The 26,887-nt window shown below is 32.0% G+C and overlaps 2 protein-coding genes across 2 annotated transcripts in view; both read left to right on the forward strand.

Annotated features, from left to right (window-relative positions):
* The first annotated feature begins 35 nt into the window (after nt 1-35).
* Nucleotides 36-2,755, forward strand: LOC132904932 (cytochrome c). Its single transcript, XM_060955783.1, has 4 exons — nt 36-177; nt 1,367-1,416; nt 1,736-1,877; nt 1,957-2,755. Exons 2-4 carry the CDS (start codon nt 1,378-1,380, stop codon nt 2,100-2,102), a joined length of 327 nt encoding a protein of 108 aa, XP_060811766.1. The 5' UTR covers nt 36-177; nt 1,367-1,377; the 3' UTR covers nt 2,103-2,755.
* An 8,701-nt stretch (nt 2,756-11,456) lies between these two features.
* The window catches only part of LOC132904908 (rap1 GTPase-activating protein 1), a 256,345-nt gene continuing 240,914 nt past the window's right edge, over nt 11,457-26,887 (forward strand). Inside the window, exon 1 of the mRNA XM_060955732.1 lies at nt 11,457-11,955. Coding sequence (XP_060811715.1) covers nt 11,729-11,955 — 227 coding nt within the window. The 5' untranslated portion in view covers nt 11,457-11,728. The remainder of the gene's footprint in view (nt 11,956-26,887) is intronic.

The raw sequence follows: 26,887 nt of genomic DNA on the forward strand, positions 1-26,887 counted from the left end.
AGCGCCCTCTGGTAGAACATTTCGAATGTCCATGAACTATTGCATCAGCCATTAAAATACCCCGAATTGAAGCCCAGAGGAAATCAGTAGTTATACATACATTGATCAAAGCGTCTATTCACGGTCAGACCTCAGACGCTTGTGAAATTTTGTTCGCGTGAGTGTTAGTCACTTAAAGTAAGTTCGATTCTCATTTTTTTTAAGTGTTCAAAAGTATTATCGAATATAATTATTATTTTTATTAATATTTTCTATTGAAATTATGAAGAAATTGTATAAGTTGTTAAATAACTTAAACGGCAATTTTATATGTATGGCATTTACAACACGTGTAATTGAATCCTTGAAATCCCATAGCTATCGAAATCGTGAAATTTTTGTTCTACTGTAGCAATAATTTTCGGTTATTTTAATCAAGTATAAAATTAATATTACGTAACGCGGTTATTACCGAGCTGCTACTCTATTATTGCATTTCCATTAGTAAAAAATTCTAAATCTTGTAATATAATTTAGTCTTCTTATCACAGATAACTAATGTTCGCAAGAATATAAAAGAATTAGAGTTTATAAATTATATTATAAGCTATTGGGTAGTAAATGTGTACTTATACCATTCTCTCATAAAACTTCGGTTTATAAATTTCCGTGAGATTTAACATTAATGTTAATTTCGTCAATATAAAAATGTACTTAGGCACTCAGTATCGCAAAACTAGAACGCGAAGTGCAATTTCATGAAGAATTTCGAGAATCGTAAGAGTGTTAATTTATAAAATTCTTGCTCCGAATAGATTAGATTGAATTTTGGGCGATGCTGCACCCAGGCATATACTCATATATAAATGTAACTTATTTGACCTTTAGACAAACCACCTACGTCAATGTCACAATGTCATTTTTTTTTAAATCTAATGTTCTTATAATCTATATAAGATATTATATTTTATTGTTATCTTATGCATTTTAAAGTGAATTTTATTATCTATGTAACAATATTCAATTATCACGTTCTTTCTTATCATTTTGAGAACGACACGTGCTGAACGGAAAATGTAACGTAACGTTTTGATTCTTGATAGAAATATCTTTTAATGTCTTCTTTCAATACAGCAAAAAAATGTTACGTCTTTCTATTTGGTGATTAAATTTTTAATATGTAAATTATATACAAATTTCTCATGTAAGAATATTATGAAACCTAAGACTTGTTCACATGCTTCGTACTTACGTAACGAACAAGAAACGAATCGAAAGTCGAAGTTATTAAAAATTTACCTTCTGTGCATAGTAGATTGAGAAAAAAATATTAGTATGTGTATGTCATCGATATTTTAAAAACTTATATTTTAACAATTTTGCCCAGATTGTAAAGCTATGGGTGTTCCTGCTGGTGATCCAGAGAAAGGCAAAAAGGTAAAAATTAAAAATATAAAATTTTAATAATTGTTTGATTTGTTATTCAATTTGAAACATGTTAAAAATTTTCATTAGTTGAAATTTATGTCGAAAAATGCACACATAATTTAATCTCTCATGACGTATGGAAACGTTGATATGTATACACGTGACTACACGTCACGATAATTTTGACTTCATCGGTAATATGGATTTGCCGTTTTATTACATTAAATAATTATGCAATTTTTGCTCGCATCTAAAATAAAATTTTTATCAAATTGTTAATAGTTATTGAATATATATATATATCTGTTAAAGTAATCTTTTTTGTTAGATTTTTGTACAAAAATGTGCACAATGCCATACAATTGAAGCTGGTGGTAAACACAAAGTAGGACCTAATCTTCATGGAGTAATGGGTAGGAAAACTGGCCAAGCTCCTGGTTACAGTTACACGGATGCAAACAAAGCTAAAGGTATACCTTTTATTAAAATGTTTTTTAATACAATACTAAATTTTTGAAAAAAGTTCAAATTATATACATATTATTGTAGGTATCACTTGGAATAAGGACACCTTATTTGAATATCTTGAGAATCCAAAGAAGTACATTCCTGGTACAAAAATGGTGTTCGCTGGTTTGAAAAAACCACAAGAACGTGCTGATCTAATTGCGTATATTGAACAAGCATCGAAGTAAGCTTGATACCTAGAAAAACTGATAAAGCACGCTAGACGTGTTTGGCGGGTATAGAGGAATTTAGTACTAATATCATCTCAAACCTCATGAACATCCCGCTACATTTCATTCAACTCATTCATTGATTTTCTCCGTCTGGTACTCAAATGTTTACAAAGTCTGAATAGTGAAAAATTATTGTTAATTATAAGTAGGTGTATCATGTATGTAACTTATATACATTGACAGGAGTTGGATTAGTTCTGACTCTGCTTCATCCCTCAAGATATTCTGGTGCTCTCTCACGGTGGCTGAGCCATCTGTAGATTGTGCACTATTATTTATTTGTGATTGTAAATTGTTGAAATCGTTCTATGAACTACTGAATTGTAATGCAAGAGTATGAAAATACAGATTCATCAATTCAAATGAATTTGTAATGTTCATTTTTGCTATATTACAAACAATAGGTATACCAATGTCAAAAATATGGTAAAGTACAAAATGGCACTGAAGTGATACGCCCTGTCAATAATTTGGATCTAAATTTATTTGATATTAAAAGAATTGTATTAATTACAGAAAGGGGGAGCAAATAGTATCTATAGTAAAATATTAAGAACCCTATTCAAAACAAATGAATGGAAGTAAAATAAATTAAATAATTACAAACATTTAATTGTAATATTTTAAACACTAAAATCCACTCTAAAAGTATTAATCTAGACTAGTCTTTGTATTTGATAAGAACCAGGAAGGATGCGGTTAAAAACGCCAGGAAATACCTTATTCGAGACTGTGCAGTCTTCCAGTAAGACCTACTGCATTTCGATTCGACAAGTCGTGAAATTACGTTCTTTCGACTAATTTTGAAGTTATAATGGAAAATAATTCCGATTGTTGCAAAGAACAAAAGGTATTGAGTGATACTAATCATCGTGTAGTGAAAAACAAAGAAAATTCATTAAGACTTAAATTAGTTCGTGTATTTAACTCTGGAACTTTAAGGAGTCCAAAAAGTCCATTAAGTATTTCGAGCTCTCAAAGTTCGAGTCCTAGTTACGATAGTCCGCATATGAAAGCGAGATATTCGTGGAATTTATCCTCATTTAGTAAAGAGTATTCTACGTTACGTGCATTAGAAAATGATACATCTTCAAAATCAGCTATAAATACTAGTCCTACAAATTCGCCAACTAGTTCATCCTCGCCGCATTCTCCTTATTCAACGTGGTATATCAACGAAAGGTAAGTTCCTTATAAATTGATGAGTATAAATAATGTTAAACACAATCGAACTGATTTAAACGTTAATTCAAATATAAATAAATAAAAATATTTATTTAAAGATTGCGTTTATTAAAAGCTTTATTTTCAGCATGAATATTTATAAGTAAGGACACATGTATATAGTTTTGACAGATATATATATTTTATATATCATAATATAGATGTTTTAGTAACATTCAATGATATTTTTTTATCTTAATAAAAGAACACATTGCTATGATCGCAGTAGTGTTTTCAAATATTATTTAGAGTAGAGTCGTGTGTCAGCAATGTCTTATCAAATTAAGAAACTAACATACGCAAATGCAAATGTTTACACAATCTTAATTTTAGTATCAGATAAGTGAGTGAAAATTAAATAGCCTTCGATGAATTATTAGACAAAGAAATCTATGTGAACATGAAGCGTAAAAATGGAAAAAAGTAAATAGGTGCTTTGAAGGTACGTTGAAAGTTGAAACGAACAGACATCGGTAGCAAAATGCGAATGGGTCGATGCAGCGCCGGCGCTGCAGAAGATAACCAAGAAGACGAATATCCCCACCAATCCTCTTCATCGTCAAAACGATCGCGTCGACGTGTACCCTCTTCTCCATCCAGCGTGCAAGACAGAGTGAGAGGAAAAGAGTCTCTCTACTTCTCTATCTCTTGTTCTCTTTCCTCCTCGCTCTTCGTCTCTGTTTCTTGTCGCACGAATGCACCTCGTTGTGCTCCGCAGAACACTACACGAAGCGCCTCGAACCAGTGTAGAACGGTTTGCAGTAAAGTAGGGCCGTTGTCGCGTTTACCTCCTCGCGGCGAATTAGGAATTGAATAAAATACAGGTATGTATTAAACTCATACTGATTGCGCCATCAATCGTAGCCTGTTTATGCAGTCGATTATTTTTTTCGAATATAATACTTCACAGTTGCAATTCTTTGTATATGTTGTATTTTATAATGTTAAAATATATAATGATAACAGTGACAATTAAATTGCCGCGCTTTTGCATAGCATAGAACATACAAAGTCATTTCCTAAAAATTATCGTGCAAAGTGATCGCGCGCGCGTATCGCAAAGCACATACAAACATGGATCATTGAAAACCTTGCTTGGACTCTTCCAAATATGCAAGCACTGTAGAAAAATTGCGAAACGTATTTTTTCATGGCTTTAAAAATTCGTAGAGTTTTGTTTTCAGGTTTTACCTATTTATTCGTGCATTATCAAAACACTAGTGCCGTAACTATTGTGTGAGTTATTCTTAGATTTATTCATGAACGATTTATTCATCAACGATTTATTCATCCATGTAACGGTTTCTTTCAACTGCCGCGATGAAAACCTATTGTAATTTGTAATTTATCCGTTTCATAAATACAAGCTATGTATTTATGGTCAAAATTAAACTTTCCACATACTATTGGTAACAGAAATTCCAACGTACGTACGTGCACGAATGTTATTAAGAATAATACTATATATTACACGTATCCTGACTCAAAATTGTTTTAGTATTTGAAGCTAACCATATTTTATTTTTTCATATAGTATTTGTTTGTTTATCTAAGAAATTATTTTCAATCACTTTGCAAGCAATTTTGATTTGAAATAAATTTTAATGTAACGTTTGCGAGAACTCTATGTGATGTTCGAAAAACTTTGCGATTACAGAGCAAAACGCATTTTATATTTTCAGTCTTTCGAATGTCTGAGAATGGCCTCGAGCAAAGAGTATGATTTAGGATATAGTGTTTCCTAAAGTATGTAGGTATACATACGTACACAGTAGAACAAGAAGTACATACACGTCCATTTACACACACGAGTGTTCGTAACTATACCTATTTGTAGCCTGCATCATCGGGCAAAAAGTAGGTCTAGGGAATCAGCTGACCGAAAGAGGCGCGTGCGCTTCACTAAAAGCAGAACACATTTGAAACGCCCACTATACACCTACTCTTGGAATCCCAGAAAAAAAGAGTTCTCGAAACGCGGATACTGATAAACCTACAAAAACTTTCGTTTAATCAATCCCTGACTACATGTACATGTACGTCCACTAAGACATAAGTGATATTTTATATTTAGAAATATAGGCCATGCATATTTGACTCACATAGTAGTTCGTATGTATATCATACTAGTAACACAAATCAACTATAAAAGTATTACATGTACATCCTCTCTCAACATAAAAAGGTGTAATAAAACAGAATAATTTATCATATAATAGATAAAAGTTTGAGTTCAAAAATAGAATTTTATTATACTTAAAACAATTGTATCTTCATACTTTGTTCTCTAATTCTATTATCTGTTTCTTTATTTATAGAAAAGAGATTTTTACTTTTAACGTAATCCACGTATTCTTTAGCTGTCATAGTGTACTTTGCAATGACACGTAACGGATCTTTGGCCATGACCGAGTGAGAGTTTAGCGCAAATAAACATAGTCAAGGCTGACATTTGCGTAAAAAGCCGTGAAATTTTGAAATTGTGTTTCATCCGTCCCGCATCCACTTTATGATGTAAAATAAATACATCTAATAATAAGAAGAATGGTTTCGTTTTCATATATGCGGCTCATTCGTACCATCGCTACGCTCTCTCTGTGTTGCATAAAACGGCTTTCTTAAACAAAAGAGGATTTTCTAGTGAAAGGAATTTCACTATTAGTCGTGAGAAAAAAGTAGTGCAGTGACATACGGGAAAATCTCATTACTTAACCATATACTATAGTTAACTTATATTCTGCGGTCATAGAATCGTTAGTCTATTTTCAAGCTCGGTGTCTTCTATTTTATTATACTGTATACGAATCAGCTTCAAAAATAAACTGATTTATAGATATCTTTTTCTTTTGACATACCAAATTTTTTTTTTATAGCGTCATTAAGAAATAATGGTATATAATTTTAATAAATAACTATTTATTTAAATTTATTTTATCAAATTATGTCAAAATTAGAGGTGGTACATAGATTGTTTTTAAACAATGTAACAAATCTTATAAAATATAACTGAATGTTATATTATCAAATAAACTGTGAACATCATAGACGCACGCAAGGTCTGATCAATTAACTCTCAAAGATAATAAACACGCAATGAAAGCAAGTCGCGGATAAATTACAATAATTAGCACACGTAGCGTAGCTCTTTGAAACTGTGACGGGTGAAACGCTTCCTTCCTTCGATGCTTCCGCGTATATAGAATTTTTGCATGAAACGCGCATGTGATTCCCATAGTTACATCATTATGGTCGAATTAGGGGGGAAACCATGAGAAAATACAATGCTGATTAATTGTTCCAATGATGATACAGTGATGAAGTACTCGCCGCAACAGCAGCAGCAAAAGGAAAGGAAGTCGGAGAGCGACATTTGCTCGATCGACGCGGCGACACCGAATCGAGGAGCGCGGTGTCACTCGACATCGACGGAGTGCAAAAATTTGTCAAGCTCGTCGACGAGGAGCGCGATCTGTCGTTCGCCGTCGACGGGGATGTTCGCCTGGATGCGTGTATTCCGCCTCGCCTCGATGCTTCACCAGATCGGCTGCTAGAGCCGAGTATATGGAAAGCGAGCACCTCTTGCCGCAACTCATAGATGTATTTAACGAATTAAAAATTTAAAAAGACCGTGTACACGTGTGTATGTATGTGTGTGTGCGCGTGCGTGTCAAGTGTCCATAGGAGCGCATAGCATGCGCCTACACTTATGCAACCCGGCTCGTTTGCGTATCTGCACGCATGGTCACACGTGTACAGGTGCATTTGACGACCCTTTCCTCTTGGTCGTGAATTACCTATCCATAGGGTGATCGGTTCGTAACGTAGGGACGGCCGACGTTAGCTCAACTATAGTGCGTTACGCAATAACAGCCACGTTAACAGGTACGGGCGTCGTACTGGTTACGTTACGCCTACTTATGTAGAGACAAAATTACATATACGCGCGTTCTCACGTATACGCGCATAGCGGTAAACGTTTTTGTAAGTGCGTATACACGCGTGTGCATCGTTGCACATAGAACGCAGTCCCGGGTTCCAGTTAATCAATTGGTCATTTGCGAACCATCAATTAGCGCGTAAGCTTCGAAATCGGAGGTAATTTGTCGCAACACGTCGCTGGTGATCCATTCCAGATATATCCTCTCAACGTTCTCTTCTCCCTCTTCTTCAGTTCACTTACCTTTGGAGTTACGGGTTACATGTGCACGCGTGTACGAATACCTGCCATAGTAAATACGGTTTTTTAGCTTGTACGTGAATAGTGATAAGGATATAACGTGGTGCTATGTTCAAAACATTCCTTCATTGTCAAACTGTCTTTCGTTGCTTTATTTTAACTTGTCTGTTTCTTCCTCTATTTTTACCCCTTTCTCTCTCCATTTCCCTGTCTATATCTCTATTCTTACAGTATCGATTTTTTTGCGGATAAGGACAATCTAACACCGGTGAATATTAACTATTTTTGTACGAACATAAATAATCGTACTGCCTCCTATGTTTTCGTTATGGATTAATTTCATCTGAAATTTATTAAATTTCATTCTATCTGAAGAACTGAAAAGCGTATTGAAATTTATATAACTTTATATTTTGCATTTATTTCTTAAGAATTACTCCTATTGAAGCATATAATATCGCGCGCGCTTCAGGTATCTACGATCACGAATTTACATCCGATTTCATCCTCTTCTCGATTTATTCTTATGCAATTGTTAAGAAAATCTGTCAATGTTGTTAATATCGGTCGATATATTTTATGACTACGCAAATCGACAAATAAATTCAATATTTGCTTTAACGCGCGATTCACTATTTTATGCGCCAATCCTACAGACATCCCAGGAAAAGATCTCCGTTACTGTGAAACTGTGGTGGAACTGCGACCAGAACTTTTAGAAGTACGTTTATCTTTGAATAATAAAACGTTGTTCTGTCAAAAGATAGTGTTTATTGATTTATATCCAGCCAATAAAGCACAGAACTCGTTTGCACTACACAACTAGTATAGAATAGTAGTTTTTATAGCGAACTCTCGTTTCTATCCTTGGAAAACACTGTAATTGCTTTTCAAGTTTGACGAAATGAAATCTTTTTTTCTCTAACCACCTACGCAATATTATGCATAGTTCAAGTTAAGTCACTGAAAGTAGTGTAGTTGATTAACAACTACGAACCATTTGTGGAGCATACAGAGGCAGAGAAATAATAAACGAAAGTGAGTCACACTTGTGGGTTAAGAATAGACATGATTCTTCACAAGGTGTGTGATATATCGAGTACAAAACAATAGACTGCTAAGTATTTATTAATTTTTAATGAAACCCATTAGAGAGCTATTAAGGACCCCAATTTAAAATTATAATTTAACATATGTACATATATATAACTTCCACGCGATTATGAGCCACTAAGGTCATCAATTCGTGCATGGTAATGATTGAAGTTTGTAAGTCTACATATATATGTACGTCAATGATCTCATATTGTCAGCTCTCTGTTCTCAAGGACCATTTTCTTTATGTAACACATTTTAAATGAAGGTCTCTTCCTTCTTCCTAATATATGAGTTATTACACAACTAGTGATTATTAAATATATCTTATCCTAAACTTCTTATACGTAATTAATTTGATAATTAAAATAGATTAATTCTATTACAAAAGACATGTTATAGTTACTCATGTTATACTATAAGTGATATTTAAGTTTATGAATATTTACCTGAAAAATAACATTGATTACGAAAGTTTGGAAGGTTTCAAGTTTCAACTTGAAGCGGATTGAGAAAAATAACACACTGCTCTTGATCAGTTTATATAGATGTAACATATAACATAGACATTGATTTTATTTTTATTTTCAAAGATAACTAACACAAAATAATGAATTATTTTTTAAATTAAACTCAAGTAAAAGCCAACATGATTGATGTATCATGGTATATTTTTACGAATGATAATAAAAAGTATATGTTTGAAAAAAGAGAAATATACTAGTGAGTACTTAATTGAATTCAAAAGTGAATACTAAAATTAAATTTACACCTACTATAAATATTAATTATTTAATATAGACCAAGGTAAGAGTGTCATAACATTTTTGTAATGGTTATATATATTTTTTAAATTATATATTTTGTATAGAAACCTTGAAATATTAGAATTTTGTGGAAATAAAAGTAATTAGTATAAATATTTTTTAGTATCTCATCTTAAAATAATTTTTACAACAAGAAGGGGAAAGTATTTCAAGTTACCATTTTAATGTGGATCGATACTATTATTTTTGACATTTCATTCTTTATTTTAAAATTAATTCCATTCGTTTTTGAAATATGTTTCTTGCTTCTTCCTCTTAATCAAAAAATTATGATAGCAATAATATATTTTTTGTATTTTACAATTTTGCCGTATATAATTGCTCTAATTTTTAAGAATGTTATCATCTAATGATAATGAAGCTTTAATTACAGACTACGCAATTGATCCTTATATTGCATTTATATGCCTTGTAATTAAAAATCGATTACGTGGGTAATATACATATGTATATACATATTTCATAATATATGTGTTCGTTGAAGATATTTTTGCAATTGACTTTGTAATGATCTATGCCTTAGTCGTCCTTGAAATCTTTAAATCGCGTTCGCAGAGAGATACGTTTTAAAGGAAGAACTTATTTGTAATTTCCTTACAGGTGTGGGTTCGAAATTTATTCTTAATTTTGTTTTTCATCGTTAGCAATATATGACTGATTATGCTAATTATTGTTGGAACACACCAGACAGTAATTTTTTGATTTAGTCTATTTATTCTGATATCGAATTTTTAATTCGATTTAGAAACTTCCAACTTTCAACGCAGCTTCCATAATGTTAAAAGGTTTCCTGTTATTTAAATTATTGACCAGAGTAGCAATAAATGTATACTTGTAAAAGTGAATGTGGTATCAAAAAAAATCATAAGATGTTTCTTCTACTGCATTCTACCTACCAAGTAATGTCACAAGAGCGTCATTGTGTAATATCATCTGCAGTACATACTTATTTTAAACCTATGACGTAAATGTCATAGGTGCATAAACATTATCAAAGTGTATTTAGAACAATGGAGTGTTGATACTTTTAATAACGTTAGTAATACATCTTTTGTTTCAATGTAAAATTATTTACATGGATACTTTGTTAGCACAATGTAAATCTTATCTCGTTATCTACTGCTTGTAAAGCAGTTTGTGAATTCTAGTATACCGGATGTGGGTTTTCATATCAGAGTTGGTTATTTTGTATGCATATACTTTTATTAGAAACATTTGCTGAACAAGAAGAATTTAGGAAATATACAAGTACTAAACAAATATATAAATTGTTACTTTTATGGATAAATATTTTTATGAATATGTTAAATGTTAAATAAATATCAAGGAAATAAGGATAGAGTAATTTTCATCCAATATGTATATTTTTCAGTAGTTATTTATGAATACTTTTTTAGGTTAATGGCTGAGCGTGTGTTTTCAATTTCCTATTGCTTCAATTGTGATAAACATAGTTAATGCATTTAAGGTACTATGTTTGAAAACCTTAATCACTACTGCATGGTTCACGTAACCTATAATATATAACGTATAATATAAAATAAAGAAGTACATGATTGAAACATAAAATACCATATTTTCTTTTCTAACTTCATAAATTAATACAAAATTATTCCAAAATATAGAAGTTGCATTTATGTATATAGTTCATTAAATAATTACAAGATAATGGATACATATTATTATATTATTATACAACTTCTTTTCTACACCTATTACACAATTAATTTAATAGTAACGCAATAAGTATATTGCACTTAGCTATACTATGAGAAACATTAAAACAAAGACTAGTAATGACATCTATAAAAGCAGTCGATAATACAGAATACGACTATCAACCCCTTAAAGCTAGCCACCTTACCGGCTAACGTTTGACGCTCGGTACGGTTCAGGACTGTGGGTGGCAGGTAAGACAAATAGTGGTAGGGTAGGAGGGTGGGGGGTGTATGGTCGTAAACACTCGCGCAAGAAGTACGTACATAGTCTCGCGAGGACTCGTGCCGCGATTACGTCGTTCCGGAATATGAACGTGATCGACGTGTAGTGTTCAAGCGAAACGGCCGTGTAAATCAGAAACACTTGACAGAAATTGCTACAGATTTTTCCTGCTGAACGATCTGCTAGACAAACTATTTCAGGTTATTGTCATAGTCACGTGATATCTGTCGATTCATTCGAATACGAGGAGATCGAGGCATTTGTTAATTTCGCGCGGCGGTATTTCGAATGTGCCGGTGAAATAGAATCCTCATGCGATGCGTCGTCCCCTAATTCGCTATCTCTCAGAGGGTGGTGGCGGTACAGGTGACAATGCCGGTCCCAGAAGGCAGCAATCCGTAAAGGAAGACGATCGTGGCAGTTACACCTGGAATTGTCGTGAATATGGGCATCATCTGTCTTCCTGCGACCTTCTCAAGGTTCCGACAGCTCTCGGATGTCGCGGGCATACCACGTCACCGGAACCACGAATGGCGATCCACAGGTAGGCCGATTTCGATCAGCAGCAGTCGCGTTTTATGTTGGTAGGGGAGGTTAGCTCCGGAATTGTCCGGGTCAGTGCATCCTTCGGGGGCTCATTCTGGGTAACCGCGCTCGCGCACTGACTTAGCTGTGGTTAAGAAAAGAATCGTTCAAGGAACCTTTTGTTTCTTCAAAGTTTAAAAAAAAAAGTTAATTTTGGAAAAAATTATGATACATGTAATTTGTTAAAATGATAAGATTGAAATAAGATATTGGGCTGTTTTTAAATGAGCTAAATGTTGAAACTTTATGGTAGTCATCGCTTTGTATAATTGGTATTATGACTTACGCAATATGTATTAACTTTAGTTATTATATATATATAAAAAATATTAAGGAATATTTATTATAGGTTAGGTTTATACATAATGGGTAATAAAACATATCGCTTTTAGATGCTTTTGTTTTATTTGAGTTTCTGTTACAAAGTATAATTTCACAGTAATGTTAGATTTTAATTCATAATATGATTAGATTCTAATTCATAACAATGTTCCTTACCTTTAATGAGTGTAATAAACATTGTAATTTATACAATAGTATACTTAATAAGTGATGATTTTTTTAAAATGTATATATGCAGAACTGGCAAAAATTATATTTGTTTATCAGATTATAATAATTATTAATGTATTGTAAAATATCTGCTTCTTTCCATATTCGTTGCAAAATTCGTTGCAAAATGAATGTCTGTAAAAATTGAATCATTCACAATGAAGTAATTGTATGTTATATCTCAATTTACTGCAAAGCTGCTATTCTTCAAAATGTATATAATTCTGTATGGAACAATTGATGAGTTTGTTCTTCTTTTCAAGAATTACTTTTAAACATTTGGTGTCTTACATTCCTTATATTTCATGATATCGTTAAAACAATTTGTCAAAAATTTCACAAACCCGATACAAATTCTTTCTTAATCTATTTAAGGATTAACAGATAAATTAGCGGATAAATTTATATCCTAAAATACATATGATAATCTCAATTTTTCATCTAAAAACGGAAAATCGGTGTAGAGTACAAAGGAAAAAGAGAAATGAGAGTTATATTATTTTGAATTTAATTCTCTCATAAATTACTGAATTGTCAATGTAGTTATCTCCACTGACTTTCTACCTGAATATAATCTATATATAAGAGCAACCTACAAATATTGGAACGATTTAGTTTTTCCAAATCAGTGTCCCATATCGATTGTTCACATATTTCTGCATATCTTCTAATCCTGTAAGCAAACTGACCTTTCAAATATCTTGAACATTTCCACAGACTGTATACCACATACATACAGTCGGACGCAAAAGAATTCGGATACTGCACAATTTTAATTTCTAAGCTCTATATTTTCAGTAAATGTACGAGGACCAACAAAATTGTATTAATAAAATTGTATCATAATATCTACATATATATCTATATACTCATCAATTGTTCTATACAGAATTATAAACATTTTTAAGAATACCAGCTTTGCAGTAAATTCAGATATAATATACAATTACTTCATTGTGAATGATTATAATAATATTTATATAATATATAACAATATTTATATAGTATATAATGTATTATATATTATATATTATTATATTATTAATATTGTTATATATATATATTATTGTATATAATATTATTATATACATATAACAGTAGAAAAACACCTTTCAAATTATTTACTAATGTCTAAATATTAATCGAAATACTGATAAAGAGCGAATATTTATTTCACAAAAAGTTGCGGACGCAAGATAAACGTTCAGAAATTTCTTAGTTTAATTCTCCATTAAGTAGTGCCGGTGTTTGTATGTAATATTTGTAAAGAATGTTCGCAATGAACCAAAAGTCGCAAATTGTGTACCGAAACCTATGTTTAGATACATAGGTTAGATACATAGGTATATTTATATTTATATATATTTATTTATATATTTATTTATACATATATATATTTGTATTGTATAATATGGGTTTTTGGGAACACATTGCATATCCCGTATGTCCCGAACAAATTGTATAATATGTATTTCACTAGGAAAAGAAAAAGTCAATTCGTGATATATAGTGTATGTTAAGAAACAATTAGGATTTGGAAGTAGAATGGAAATAAATCAGCGTTGATTATTTAAAAGAATTTATTTTCACTGTACCAAAACCTATGTTTAGATACACCATGTGATCGAACATATGGGATAACCGACTAGATATTTGTGACTAATCATTATCACTTTTAGTTGTTAACGTGTATAATTTAATTATTTAGTTTTATGTGTATAATTAGTATTAGTGTCAAAAATTTTTTGTGACATAAAAAATGACAATTTTTCAGCGTTTCGTTTAATATTTAGACAACTATAAATAATAACTCAAAAATTCTTTTTTTATTGTTATCTATATAGAGTAAATAATGTAATGTAATACATTTTTGTTATCCTTGCACATTTACTGAAAATGTGGAACTTGGAGATTAAGTTTGCACGGCGTCCGAATCTTTTTGTGCCCGACTGTACATCTAAACGTACACGTACAAAACAAATAAACGTGCCCTACAATCTACAAATAAAGACGAATCAAATGTATGGAAACAAACGTCGAGTTTAAAACTAGATCTATAAATTTCAATTTTAGCCCATTTCAACACTCTTTACTAAACAACATATTACTACACTCTTCTGTCACAGGAATAATTTCATATTTTGGAGAATTACGTTATTCACGACACGTACGAGGTATATATATTCTTGGGTCCTTTTGCGCAATAGTTTATTAACTAATAATATTGGTGAATTAACAGGTTTCAAATTTTAGATTATGGACTGTTTTTGTGATTTTACAATATTTCATCAAATAGAATAATCGAATAATTTACCTATAATTTGTAAAATTTACTTGTAAAATTTCATTTGTTCTATTACAAAATTTATTATTTTTATGTAAGTGTGTTTATCAATACTGATGATTTCTAATTTATAATTTGGGATATTTCGCTAATGATGTTAATCCAGTTGTGAAAGAGGGCCTTGGACATATTTCTTGTATCATTCTTACGTTTATAGAATTCATTAAATAATTTAAATTTAGGTACAATTTTTATAGTAATATTTATTTTAGCCAAGATAATAAGTTATATATGTTTTACAACTGTTTCTTCAATTAATTTTGAATAGACGCAAAACTGTGTTTTTATAGATAAGTATAGCAAATTTGTCAAATTACTCGAAATAGCATTGTGTCATGTTATGAGTATTTGTTTATGAACAAAAATATACGATAAAGTATAAACGGATCGATAAACAATAATATTAATATTTTATACTTTTCCATTTTATTTAAATACTTTAACTTTGGCCACGAACTTACACGAGTTTTAAGCGAGAAAACTATTATAAAACAATTTCTGAGTTAAATTTGTAGAAATCACACTCTACAGATAGTTCGTTGCAATTATGTTGTATTGCTCAGTTATTTAATGTTTCCTAATATTAATAGTAAGAAACGCATACTATCGTGTCTAATATTCATGTAATGTAATAAAATGTCTTAAGTAGCATGTATAAAGTCCGTGTAATCAGATTTCTTCTTCACGAATTCATCTGGTGCTCAAGTACGAATTAAATTACCCTAGGGAACGAGTGGCTTCTCGAGCTATATCGAGGCGAAAATGTAAATATAAAAAAGCTGAATATTTTCTTGGGCACATATTTTTATGCATGAATTAAGGCTGCGTTCTATATTTCGTGACCCAAATCCTCTTGGGTCATATCCGAGGAAGGTGCATTTTCTAAATGACGCGGGGTGCTCGAGTTGGTACCATTTGTCGACAGAACGAATGTCTAGTGGAAATGTTTATTGCGTCGTCAAGTTGTCGCAATAACGATTGGAATTATTTGAGGAAAATAACGTGTCTCCGGTTCGGCTAGCCTCTACGACTACAGGGAAAGTCGTACAAGTTTGTTGCTCGTTTGTACTCGTACCATGAACGAAAACGGTAAATAATACGAGTTGAAATAGGTCAGCGACAAATGTACGATGAAAATAATCCCTTTTGATTTTAGAACGAGACCAAGGTCAAAAATTTTGTGCGGAATGTTATCGAATATGCGAGGGAAGCGAAGCAGAATTCATTTTGTGATGAGATCTATCGTGTTAGTATACCTATATATTCAAATGTTATTCTATAATCTTAGAAGGTTGATTTTTCATATAAGGAAATCTTCCTACAGATTATGGTTATAACAGATTAATTCTTGAAAAAAGAAATTACGTAGTATGTAGATTTTATGACATAACGAGTTCTACATATGACTCAACAAGCCCGAGGTTGTTTGTGGTGGAATCTGTGAGGTAGAATGTCAGAAATTTCATTTATGAGTTCTTATACGTAGAATCAGCCATTCATCTTTCAATATCCTTCAATATCTCAGAAATTTATTGGCTGTTATTAGAATATCGCGAATATATGACGATTTAATTAAACGATGGGGACATTTGACGTAAGGCAATGTTATTTACTTTCGAAGATACGCGTAACCCTTCATCTATGATTGATTTCGTAATATAGAAACTAAGGAAAAAACCTGGTTTATCGCTTGCTGCATTCGAATCGATATAATCCATCATGCAGGCACAATTGCCCACAATTTTAGAAAGAAAAGCTGCAGCAAGAAAAACAGGATAAAATTGGAAAGTAAAAATCCCATTAATCTTATTCTCTAACTGAAAAAAGTTCTTTCTCTACAAAAGAAATCACTCGTTATGTTTTTCCTCCAATTTCTTATTTCAAACAAATGCTCGTATAGAAATGTTTAAATATCTATATTAATTCAATATTTAAAATTACAATTTCTAATTTTTATCGAAACTGTGTCATTTAGTTTTTCCTTAAACTATATATTATTATTTAAAATAACAATTTTAGAAAAATGTATTTTGCAAGTTACATCTTACAACTTGTTGAATTATAATTTATATTTCTATTATAAATGCAGTAAAGCATCTCACATTTAATCTGATAGTTGGACAAAAATGTCCGGATAATGGAACTTTTCGAATAATGAAACAACCACTTTTCTGATCTTAAGAAAATTGTTAGCTTCAATATTTAAAAATCCTATTTTTTTCGACTGTTTGATTACATACATTTTTTAACATAAATCGTTCTTTTGTACCTCAAAAGCCTTTCTCCGAGTTTTTCGGATGATTTAATGTAAGAACGTACGTTTTGATTATTTTCGTTTGCAGTTTCAATCTGTGTAAAACCTATGTATATGGAATCTTCGTCGCTTATAAACTAAACGTTGACTCACTACGAAATTAAATATTATTTCTTATATGTTTGATCAATCTTCGCAAGTATTGATTCTGCATTTTAATAACAATCATTCTGCAAATATGAAAAACATATCATACATATTCTATATGTATTTCAAAAGTACGACTCAGCTACAATTCAAGATACAACTTAGACAAGGTTTCCAGAAAAAGTGAAAAGCTATTTGGGAGCGTAGGATATTAATATAGAGATTCGAATATGGAAGAAACTACTGTAATTCTCTTAAAAAGTTTGAACAAAGTTTAATTCATATGATAATTTTTATTTCGTTAATTTTATTTTCTAAATTTCATGGAGAAGTAATATGTTTAAACGATTCTATACATATTTGATGGATGTGCTTAGATATTTTTACGTAAGAGAACTTTACTTGCAGAAGTAGATTCTTGAAGGAAGTAGACGAAGTGCGGAAAATAGAAGCTACATTAATTTTGTGTCTTATTCAACAAGTGTAAACACTTTTATACTCGTTCCGTCTAACCTGTTGAATAAATATGAGGCTGAAAAGAAGCAGTTCGGCCACGATCGTATTTCATTGCTGGCCTCTTCAAGAAGATTGTTTGGAAATAAAAAGTTGACTAAAAACGCGAAAAATGCAAAGTTCCTTTTACTGATTTTTTCGAGCGGAAGTACCAAAATGCTTCTTCAAGCCGGATGCATTATAAAAATTGTGTCCTTTTAAGTCACATTTGTTCAGCCGTTAGAATTTCTTGAGATCCTTCGTATGTTAACACATCAGGCGTATTTGATTACTGATAACCTGATAAGGATGGTATCAGGAGAACACACGATGCATTCATTTATTAAAACTTCGATAAAAGCGCGGTTGACACGTTTGGGAAATTCTTTTATTGATTTTGACTACGGTGAAGCGACACTTTTTATCGAAAATCCGATAATCACAAAGTACAATCACCTGACTTTCGATTATATATCTATGTAATCAAAAATTCTCGTACCTATGATGTAGAAGCAATTTTATCCGCCTAATGAAACAGATGCGTTGTTGATGATTGATCAAACTAAGAAAATGTTTTCTATGACATACTCATTTTAGTATTCTTAATCATTTTTATTCGTTATTTTCGAATATCGTTTCCAAAATATTTATTATTATATATTATTATTGTATATTGCATATTATATATATAATATATAATATATATTAATATAATAAATATATAATATAATATAATAAATAAATTTTCCATTAAGAATTAGTGACTTGTTTTTATTTCGCTATTAGATGAAATGAACAGGTAGCAAACTTTTCCTAAAGATTTCAGTCTTTCATTGGCAGCATTTTGAATGATTTAAAAAAAAATAACAATAGCTTTAAAAAGTATAATAGTTGCTTCGAAATTTTTAGGATGTTTCGTAAAATATTGTTCCACTTTAGACACTACCACTGATCATTTTCAAGTCATTTAGTAAAATAAGATATTAATATATGTCTGGAAAGGACATTTTCAATTTTTTATATTTTGTTATTTGTTCTCTTTTTTCCAATACCTAAACAAAGCTGCTAAGATATGTGATACTTGCTTGTTTAATTTAATGTTAATATTAGATTTGACAGAGTTCTTAAATTAAAAGCAATAAGCGTGAGGTAAAACTACCATTAATGATACAGTTTACATAACGAATGCTAATAAATAGCTGATTTTATAAACAATGATTTCTTTTCACAAATCTGCGTTTAAAGTTTTAATAATAATTGCTGCTTCTTAAGGAAACGTGTTCGCACGTGGAATTGAAGTAAAAACTAGCATTTATTCGTTACACGAGAATGCAGCCTATAATTAAAAGCTAAAATAACATTATAGATTATAAGATTGATATCAAGTCGTCTGTGCATGATAATAGCTTCTAAACAATGCTGCTTTGTTCACATAGGTTCATTTCAGTTTAACCTTTCTGATTTCATTATCGCGACAAAATCTAATTAATTGGTACACCTTGTTAATATGCTTGTTAGAATAATGGGTGAATTATTAAAACGCGTGTGAACATACATGTTTTTCATTATTTATTCTTGATTATGACGTTTATTAAAAGTAACAATTCCTATATCCTCGTTTCGTTATTACTATTAACATTTTTAAATACATGTAGCGTTAATTACATATTAAACATAGTAGTACAATTGTTTAATCAGTTTTAATTGATTTAATTTCCTATCAGTTCCGTTTACATATTCGTTGGAATACAAACTAAATTTAATCAATAATTAGCAGAGTAGGAGTTAATTTCCTATTTGAAATTATTCGTATTATTGATTATATAAATTATATAAATAATAAATTGAATACGTAGAATATTTAATTTTTAGGAAACTCTGAATGAATTTCCTTGTTTTAACACATTATTATTTAAATTTGTATTTAGTACTTTGAAGACCATTAGGTATTTATTATTTGTCTTCGTTGTTTGCTAGTCAAGCAAAATTTTAACCAGATTTACTCAAAAGCCGCAAATCGTGTACTCCAAACGATAAATACAATGGAATGGTGGAGATTGGGTAATAATTAATTCAGGAATATTTGCAAGCTATGACGAGTAATTCTCGAATGTGAATATTATTTCGAAATAATCTGAACAATTTATAACAAAGTAACTATTACCCAATCTCTCGATCAGAAATTATAAATTTAATTCCAATATCTGAAATATTTCAACAAAATAGCCACTAGTATAGAAAGTACTCTAAAAAGTCGTAACACGTAACGTTTAATCACATACGTTGTGTATCATACAACTAAAATTCTACGACCGCGAAGTAAAGAAATAAAAATTACTTCAACACACAATGAATAGTAAAATAACTCACGATTCTTTGATTATAATTAACACCTTGCATTACCTCCCGCGCTATAGTATTAGATTGTCCGAAAAGTGTCTTTCTTTTACAGACGCGTCTTTTACAACGATGCATCTTTATACAAACATGAAATCTAATCTGTCCAGTGTTATGATCTTTATTTTGATAGAACAAAATGGATCGTACGTAATTCGATAAAGTAATATAAAATGGAAAATGTTGTGCATCCATTATTTCCTTATAGAACGAAAGAAACTTCTCGGACGACCTAATATATAATATAATATTGTATAATATGGTATATAAAATTAACCCAGTTCCGTTAAGACAAAGTTTAAAACGTTCACCAACACGGTCCAAGCGATGAATGATTTTCAACTATGAATAACGGAGTGTAAAATAACTTGACCCTATTTGATGTTGGATTAGTTGACCATGGAAATGGTTTGAAATTGGCTGTCAAGCACAGCCGCGTTTACAACGCGTCGGGTGTCTGATGATCGCTCTCTCGATGTAACATCGTTCAGGTCCACGTGTGTATATGTATAATATTTAGCGTGACATACACAAACTGTTCTTTTACATAATCAAGGGGGTCGTGTATAGCGAAATACCAGGGAAGGGTATAGAGTATAGAGGACATCCTCATTCCACCGGCGATAGTCGATCGGACGAGCGGAGATGATCGTTGAGTAATAAATTAGTTTTGCCAGGAGGTAACACGGGAGATTATGCAATCGGTGCCAATAAGTGGGACGATCTGATGGAAGAACGGAGATGACCTTGACTACGGTCCGGAAATGTCGGAAACGGAAGCCTGAACGAGACGGTTTGCTCGTTTTGTTCCAAGCTACTCGTACATCCCGTTCCATTTACTTTTCCTCTTTCAATACATTCGACGTAAATGTCGCAGTCTTAGATCGTACGGTTCTAGCGGATTTCGTCTGGCAGACGACTTGCGAACACGGTTTCCATTGTTATTGGTAGGCAATAACAGAATTTAGGAATCTCAAGATCGAGTAGCGTCGACATCTTCGAATTTGTTCCAGTTGCTTAATTTCATTCGATATTTTAGTATTATAGCCTTTATTTTATTATCTTAAATTCACGACGTGAATTAAGTAGTTAACACTCCATCTGCGATCTTACTTTTTCCGACATACTTACTTTTTCTGTATACTGGGTCGTTTATAATCATGCAGTTGTTTTTTTAGGTTTTTGTGTTTGGGAAAATCCCCCAAAATCCTTAAATACTCTTCCAAGTTTCTAGAATAACATCTGATACTTTTTATTGTTACGTGTTATCTTGTTAAGCAAAGCAAGATATAAACAAAAATATGGGGAAAATGAAAAGTCACTTAAAATTACTGGCCGAAAACGACCCAGCATGCAGATGGAGGATTAAGTAATTATACGAGTTTATTAAAAAAAGGAATAGTTTATAGAACCTCTGGTGGTGACAGGATGAGAATGAACTTAATTTTCCAATTTTTATTCGTTGGGTTCCTTTTCGTAGGGACGCTTACAGATTTTCGTTTATTTATCATCCATCGATTATTATGGCGGATTGATGATAAAGGGTAGAAAATGTATATCGTGTAATATAACACTTGGGAAAAAAGTAAATGTCACATATGGTATATCGGTTTTATATCCAAATTGATGGAAAACATCGACGTTTCTTATTCCTCCTGGTGACGATTGTAGACTTGTAAAGTCTTAGAGTCTCCTTTTATAACCCTGTATAGACATAACGTTTCTTTGTCAATACGAAATATAATTTTTATAAAAAAAAGATAAAAATTTTAGCTTTATTTTCGCTTAATTTAATCAGTCTGATCTGTTAGTGAATATTTATTTATTCGTCGAAATTCGGAGACGATTAAATCTAAAGTGAAAGAAAGTTTTCTTTGGAAGGAGAACAAAGTTTCCCTGTAAAAAATAGGATTTTATTAGAATTTTATAGCGTCACTGAAGCCATGATTTATCGTTATATCGACGATTAAAATGCTAAACATTTTTTAAATCTAGCTTATTCTAGAGACCTGTAGTATTTTCATCACGTTATTCATTTGCAGTAATAAAGTTGCGTCAAGTTTGCGAAAGATACAAGCAGCAGAAGTTTTAATAGTTAAATGATTTTAATGTCAAGGAAATTCACTTTTCTCTGAAGCTGTTTAATTATGTAGATATTCTTTGTCATAAGATTGCAAAGCTGTAACTAGAGGCAAACAAGTAGCGCATGAAGAATGTTAAAGTTAAAACATTAAAAGTTAAACATTTTTTCCATCTATAATCGTATTGAACGATATCGATTGAAGATCATATTCTCTTTTATTTTTTAATTTTAACGTCACTTGATCACCGAACAGGAGGGTTTTAATATCACACTATTGAAGAAGAAAATAACCTGTTAGATCAAAAAATGTTAGTGCTTTAAAAGTAGCTAATAGATTGACGAAGTTTTCGAAAGTCGATCATCTAATTATTTTAAATAGTATTCTACTATCTTTAATATTTTAATATTATCACGCAGTATTTTTAAGACTTTGAAGACAATGAAAGAAAGTATGTTTAGCTCTAAATCCAAATAAAAGGATAATCTCTATAGCATAAGGTTTGACTGACAATGTACTGAATCTGAAAATTGTTATCGTACAAATATAAAATAAACTATATAATAAAATTTGATTTATCTTGTTCTTCTGCTATAATCTTTTTCAATTAAAAAAACTTCCGAAAACAGTACCATGGTTACGCGACAACAAAATTCAACTAACTTCCCTGGTCAAATAGATCGTCAAAAGAACTAGTTTCTATTGAAAATATTTGCGTTGCTACTATGAGTGCGTGCCGGATGTGTTCAAGGTAGAAATGTTTCTCTTCGAACTTTAAACTAGGCCAAGAAGAATTAAATCAAAAGTCCATCGTGTTTAGTTGTTCGTTACGATTAAGCGGTAATTTGAACTTCTATTCATGTCGCGTACTTCCCGGTACTTCGGTGAAAAGAAGGCGACTCCATGGGGAGCAGGATCGGTTGTAGCAGGTTGCACGCGTGCTCCACGATACCTTTGATCTCCTACATAGGTAAATGTGCTATGTCCATTCGCGTGTCCAGTCATTCCCTGCTGCTTTTTCTCTGTATTGGTGCCTCGTGTTTCCGCCTCGAAGCAGATACCGTGAGGAGATCTCGTTTTCTCTCTTTCAGGAATTGCATGCTCGAGAAATCGTCCGAGAATCCCGAGGAGGATCGTTTCAACTTCAGTCCGTAGGATTTCGCTTCGTAGATGGTAACGTGCCGAATCAGGAAGTAGTTTCTCGGGAATTTCATTCTCAATGTAAGAAACCGTGATACAGTTAGATGGGGACCGCTTTGTGTTTTGTAATTAGTACGCGGTTCAGGACTAATTATAGATAAATGAAGTTTATTAATAAGAAATAACGCACGTCTCTCTCTCTCTCTACTGGCTCCGCTTCGTCGATGGAATCGAATCTATTGACGGTAGCGCTATAAGAATTTTAATTAAAGCTTTTGTTAGGGGGTTTCGAAGTAACGCGACATTATAAGCGACGCTTCGACGCCGTCTTCCATGTCGATATTGCGCGGGAAATGGAAATTAAATATTAATTCATGTAAAAGCTGGGTCGCTCACGATGATAAAATTGAACAGATGTTTTTGTTTATTAAAATTGCTAGTTAAAACTTATTAAAATTGTTGTCAAACGGGATATAAGATTAAAATCTGTCCAAGAGAATTCGCATCTAAAAATACAAATAAAAAATTGCAAAAAAAGGTTTTTTTAAGGTTCTTTTTCAAGATAGAAAGATAATAATTCTTGCAAGTATAGAATAAACTAGAAATTAGGTCCTTTTTCAAGCATTTTACATAATAGTAGTCAAGTATATTAAATAAGTATGTTGTGTGTGAGTATATTAGGAGTTAATGTTTACGGTAATAAACTTTTTTACTGTATACTAAACATATCGTTTTCTCTTCATTCTCAGTAAATGTTATTTGAAATACAACTATTAAAATAGTAATTAATATGATTAGTAAAAACTTGTGCAATGCTTTTAAAAAATACTGAAAATATAAGAATATAGCTCAGTCAATACTACACTATATATATATATATATATATATATATATATATATATTGATTAAGTTGTCTGGTTATAAATCCGCTACATTTATGATTTAAAATTCATATAAGACTTTCGTAACTTTTTGTCAAAATAACATTTTGTCTATAAACCTAGATAACTACCAGTGTTTACTTTGTTTCGTGCATAATGTTGCAATACACAAACAGCACATATCCTGGCGTATGACATATAAAAAGGACACATTTCGTTTAATAGCCCTATTATGCACAAGCCAGCCTGAACCACAATTTATTATCATAACTGCAATTGTTTAAAGAACAGTTATTACGAGCTTATTATGCCAATCTGTATGGTTTATAAATCCCGTAGAACAATATTCGATTCGTGTTTCGAATCGTTTTTCGAATCGTTTTGCTTCATTAAACCGAGCGCAAGCTTTTCATCGTATAATTTTCCTTTGATCTATCTCGTCTCTTCTGTTCCTCCGTTCTGAAGAGCCTCTGGAGCTCTTGAACACGATACCTACAGCCTACAGGGTATATAGCTTCTCTTTTCTCTATTCACGTCGGTACGTGAGCCCACATCGCAACTAGATTATCCACTTCTACTTTTATCAGGTTCGCCGCAAAAAAGAGTGGATCAACGTCGTCTGTCCGATCCGGTCTCGAAATCGATATTGTTTGTTCCGACCAAGTTTCCGCGGCCAGGGTACACTGCTGCAGCCGTCAATTTTTGCATTGAGAATTGATGAACGCAGCGGGGCATAAGGTTCAAGGACACTCGCAACTTTCGACAAAGATTAATGATCGGCGTCGGCTAACGTGGAGGGAGCCAGATAATTCCGCTAAATTTCACCTTCACAATGCCGTGAGATTGCTCGCGAAAAAAGCACGCGCCACGCAACCGTAATTGACTATTCTAGTCGAAATGCACCCCGAAATGCGCATCCCATCCTTCCCTGTCCCTTTTTTCGCCTCGTGTACTGGCTACAGATCACAACCCCTGCTCGAGTTGCCGTAATTGAATCGTCCGAAAGGATTCTATTCTCTTCTATCCTTTCGGCTAGAGCGAGGGGTCGCAGGGCGTTCGATTTTGACCACGAAACCCCTTTTGATCCAGGGGATCGTTGTCCGTGCTTGAAACGGGGGCTAACACAGCGACAGAACGTTGTCACGGGTAAGCTTCGGATCAGTTTAATTAATGATCCAGATACGTCGAGGTATTAACCGTAATTCATTTATTGCGAGGGATTATTAAAGGATGTTATGCTGTTTTGCGATGCATTCGCGTTGACTGGAAAAATAAAACAGATCGAAGCTGCGTTAAATTGTATCAGGGCTTTGCATGGTTAGATGATAGTCGACGAGATATCATTGCATTTTTGTTTAGAATATTGTTATTTATCGTATGTAAATCGTAATATTATTTTTGTAAATTGAATAAAGTTTATGAAAATAACAATAACGTAACATCGTAACATATTACCTCTCGAAAGCTTCTTTACTTAGGGAATTAAAAGTTGATTAAGTCGGATTTCCATTAAATTGGTTTAGTTCTTGGAATATGAAACGTAACTTATTCTTGATGGAAGTAAAATGGTACATTAAAGAGCAAGAAATACCGAAACAGATAATTTACGTTTGACACGTTTCTATTCCAGAAGACGAGATAACTAGCCGATTTGTAGGTAAATGAAAGAAAATTTTGCTTATTACTAACGGTACAGAAAATAAACGGCAAAGTAAAGTTTAATTTCTATCTTTATAAACTTTTCTTGGAATATTAATTATTATATAACGCTTTAGCAATTTTCCAGTGCATAGTACAGTCTTTATAGGTTTATAAAAGGTAAACTTAAACTTTGAAATCTAAAGGATTGAAATTATACAATTTCCGACATTTTTCTCTCTACTTGAAGAGACTTTCAACTATTTGTTGACACTTGAAAGTTATAATCGTCAGTGGTGTTTCTAATGACATTATAACTTTCATTATCCGTGTCATTTTTATACAGGCATTTCCGTGTACCGAATGATGCTAAATATCACATTAAATGTCAATATAAAGAACTTTACATTAAAAATCTTTTATATGACTCGTCTTACATTGCAATTTTTCTCTTACGTTTGAAGATAACGATCTCAAAACCTTATGTTTGGAAAATAAATTAAAAATGGAAATAAAAGGAAGCTGTGCATACAGTAGTGTGCAACAGCAACACTTCCGATCGGATAAACATTCCAAATGCGATATCCTAAAGAATTTTGACTAATATCGTTTAATCCTATAACAGTGTTTGTCTGTCGCATTGTTTCGCTTTATTTGTTATGGCCTTATACCCAACACTAAGTATACACTAAGCGATATACAGCGAACAATTTATGTGGATGAAAACTGCCGTATACATAAAGACATACTATAAAGGAATTTTACCGTGTTATTAATGTTGACAGGCGAATACGAGAAATTTCTTAAATAAATCCTGATATTTCCAATTCGATGGCAGTGTATGAAAGCACTGAGTTCAATCAATCTTCTTGTTCAACTCCAGCGATTAATTCCATCATGGAACTTCCTCACGATCGATGTTATTTAATGGTGCGTGGTTTAAAATAAAACCCATCTTACGAGTA

The sequence above is a fragment of the Bombus pascuorum genome, chromosome 3 (assembly GCF_905332965.1).
Source record: "Bombus pascuorum chromosome 3, iyBomPasc1.1, whole genome shotgun sequence".
Classification (NCBI taxonomy): domain Eukaryota; kingdom Metazoa; phylum Arthropoda; class Insecta; order Hymenoptera; family Apidae; genus Bombus; species Bombus pascuorum.

Coding starts and splice junctions, on each gene's coding strand:
- LOC132904932 (XM_060955783.1), top strand. CDS start 1,378: ATGGGTGTTCCTGCTGGTGATCCAGAGAAAGGCAAAAAG. Junction 1,417..1,735: donor ATCCAGAGAAAGGCAAAAAG/GTAAAAATTAAA, acceptor CTTTTTTGTTAG/ATTTTTGTACAAAAATGTGC. Junction 1,878..1,956: donor GGATGCAAACAAAGCTAAAG/GTATACCTTTTA, acceptor ATATTATTGTAG/GTATCACTTGGAATAAGGAC.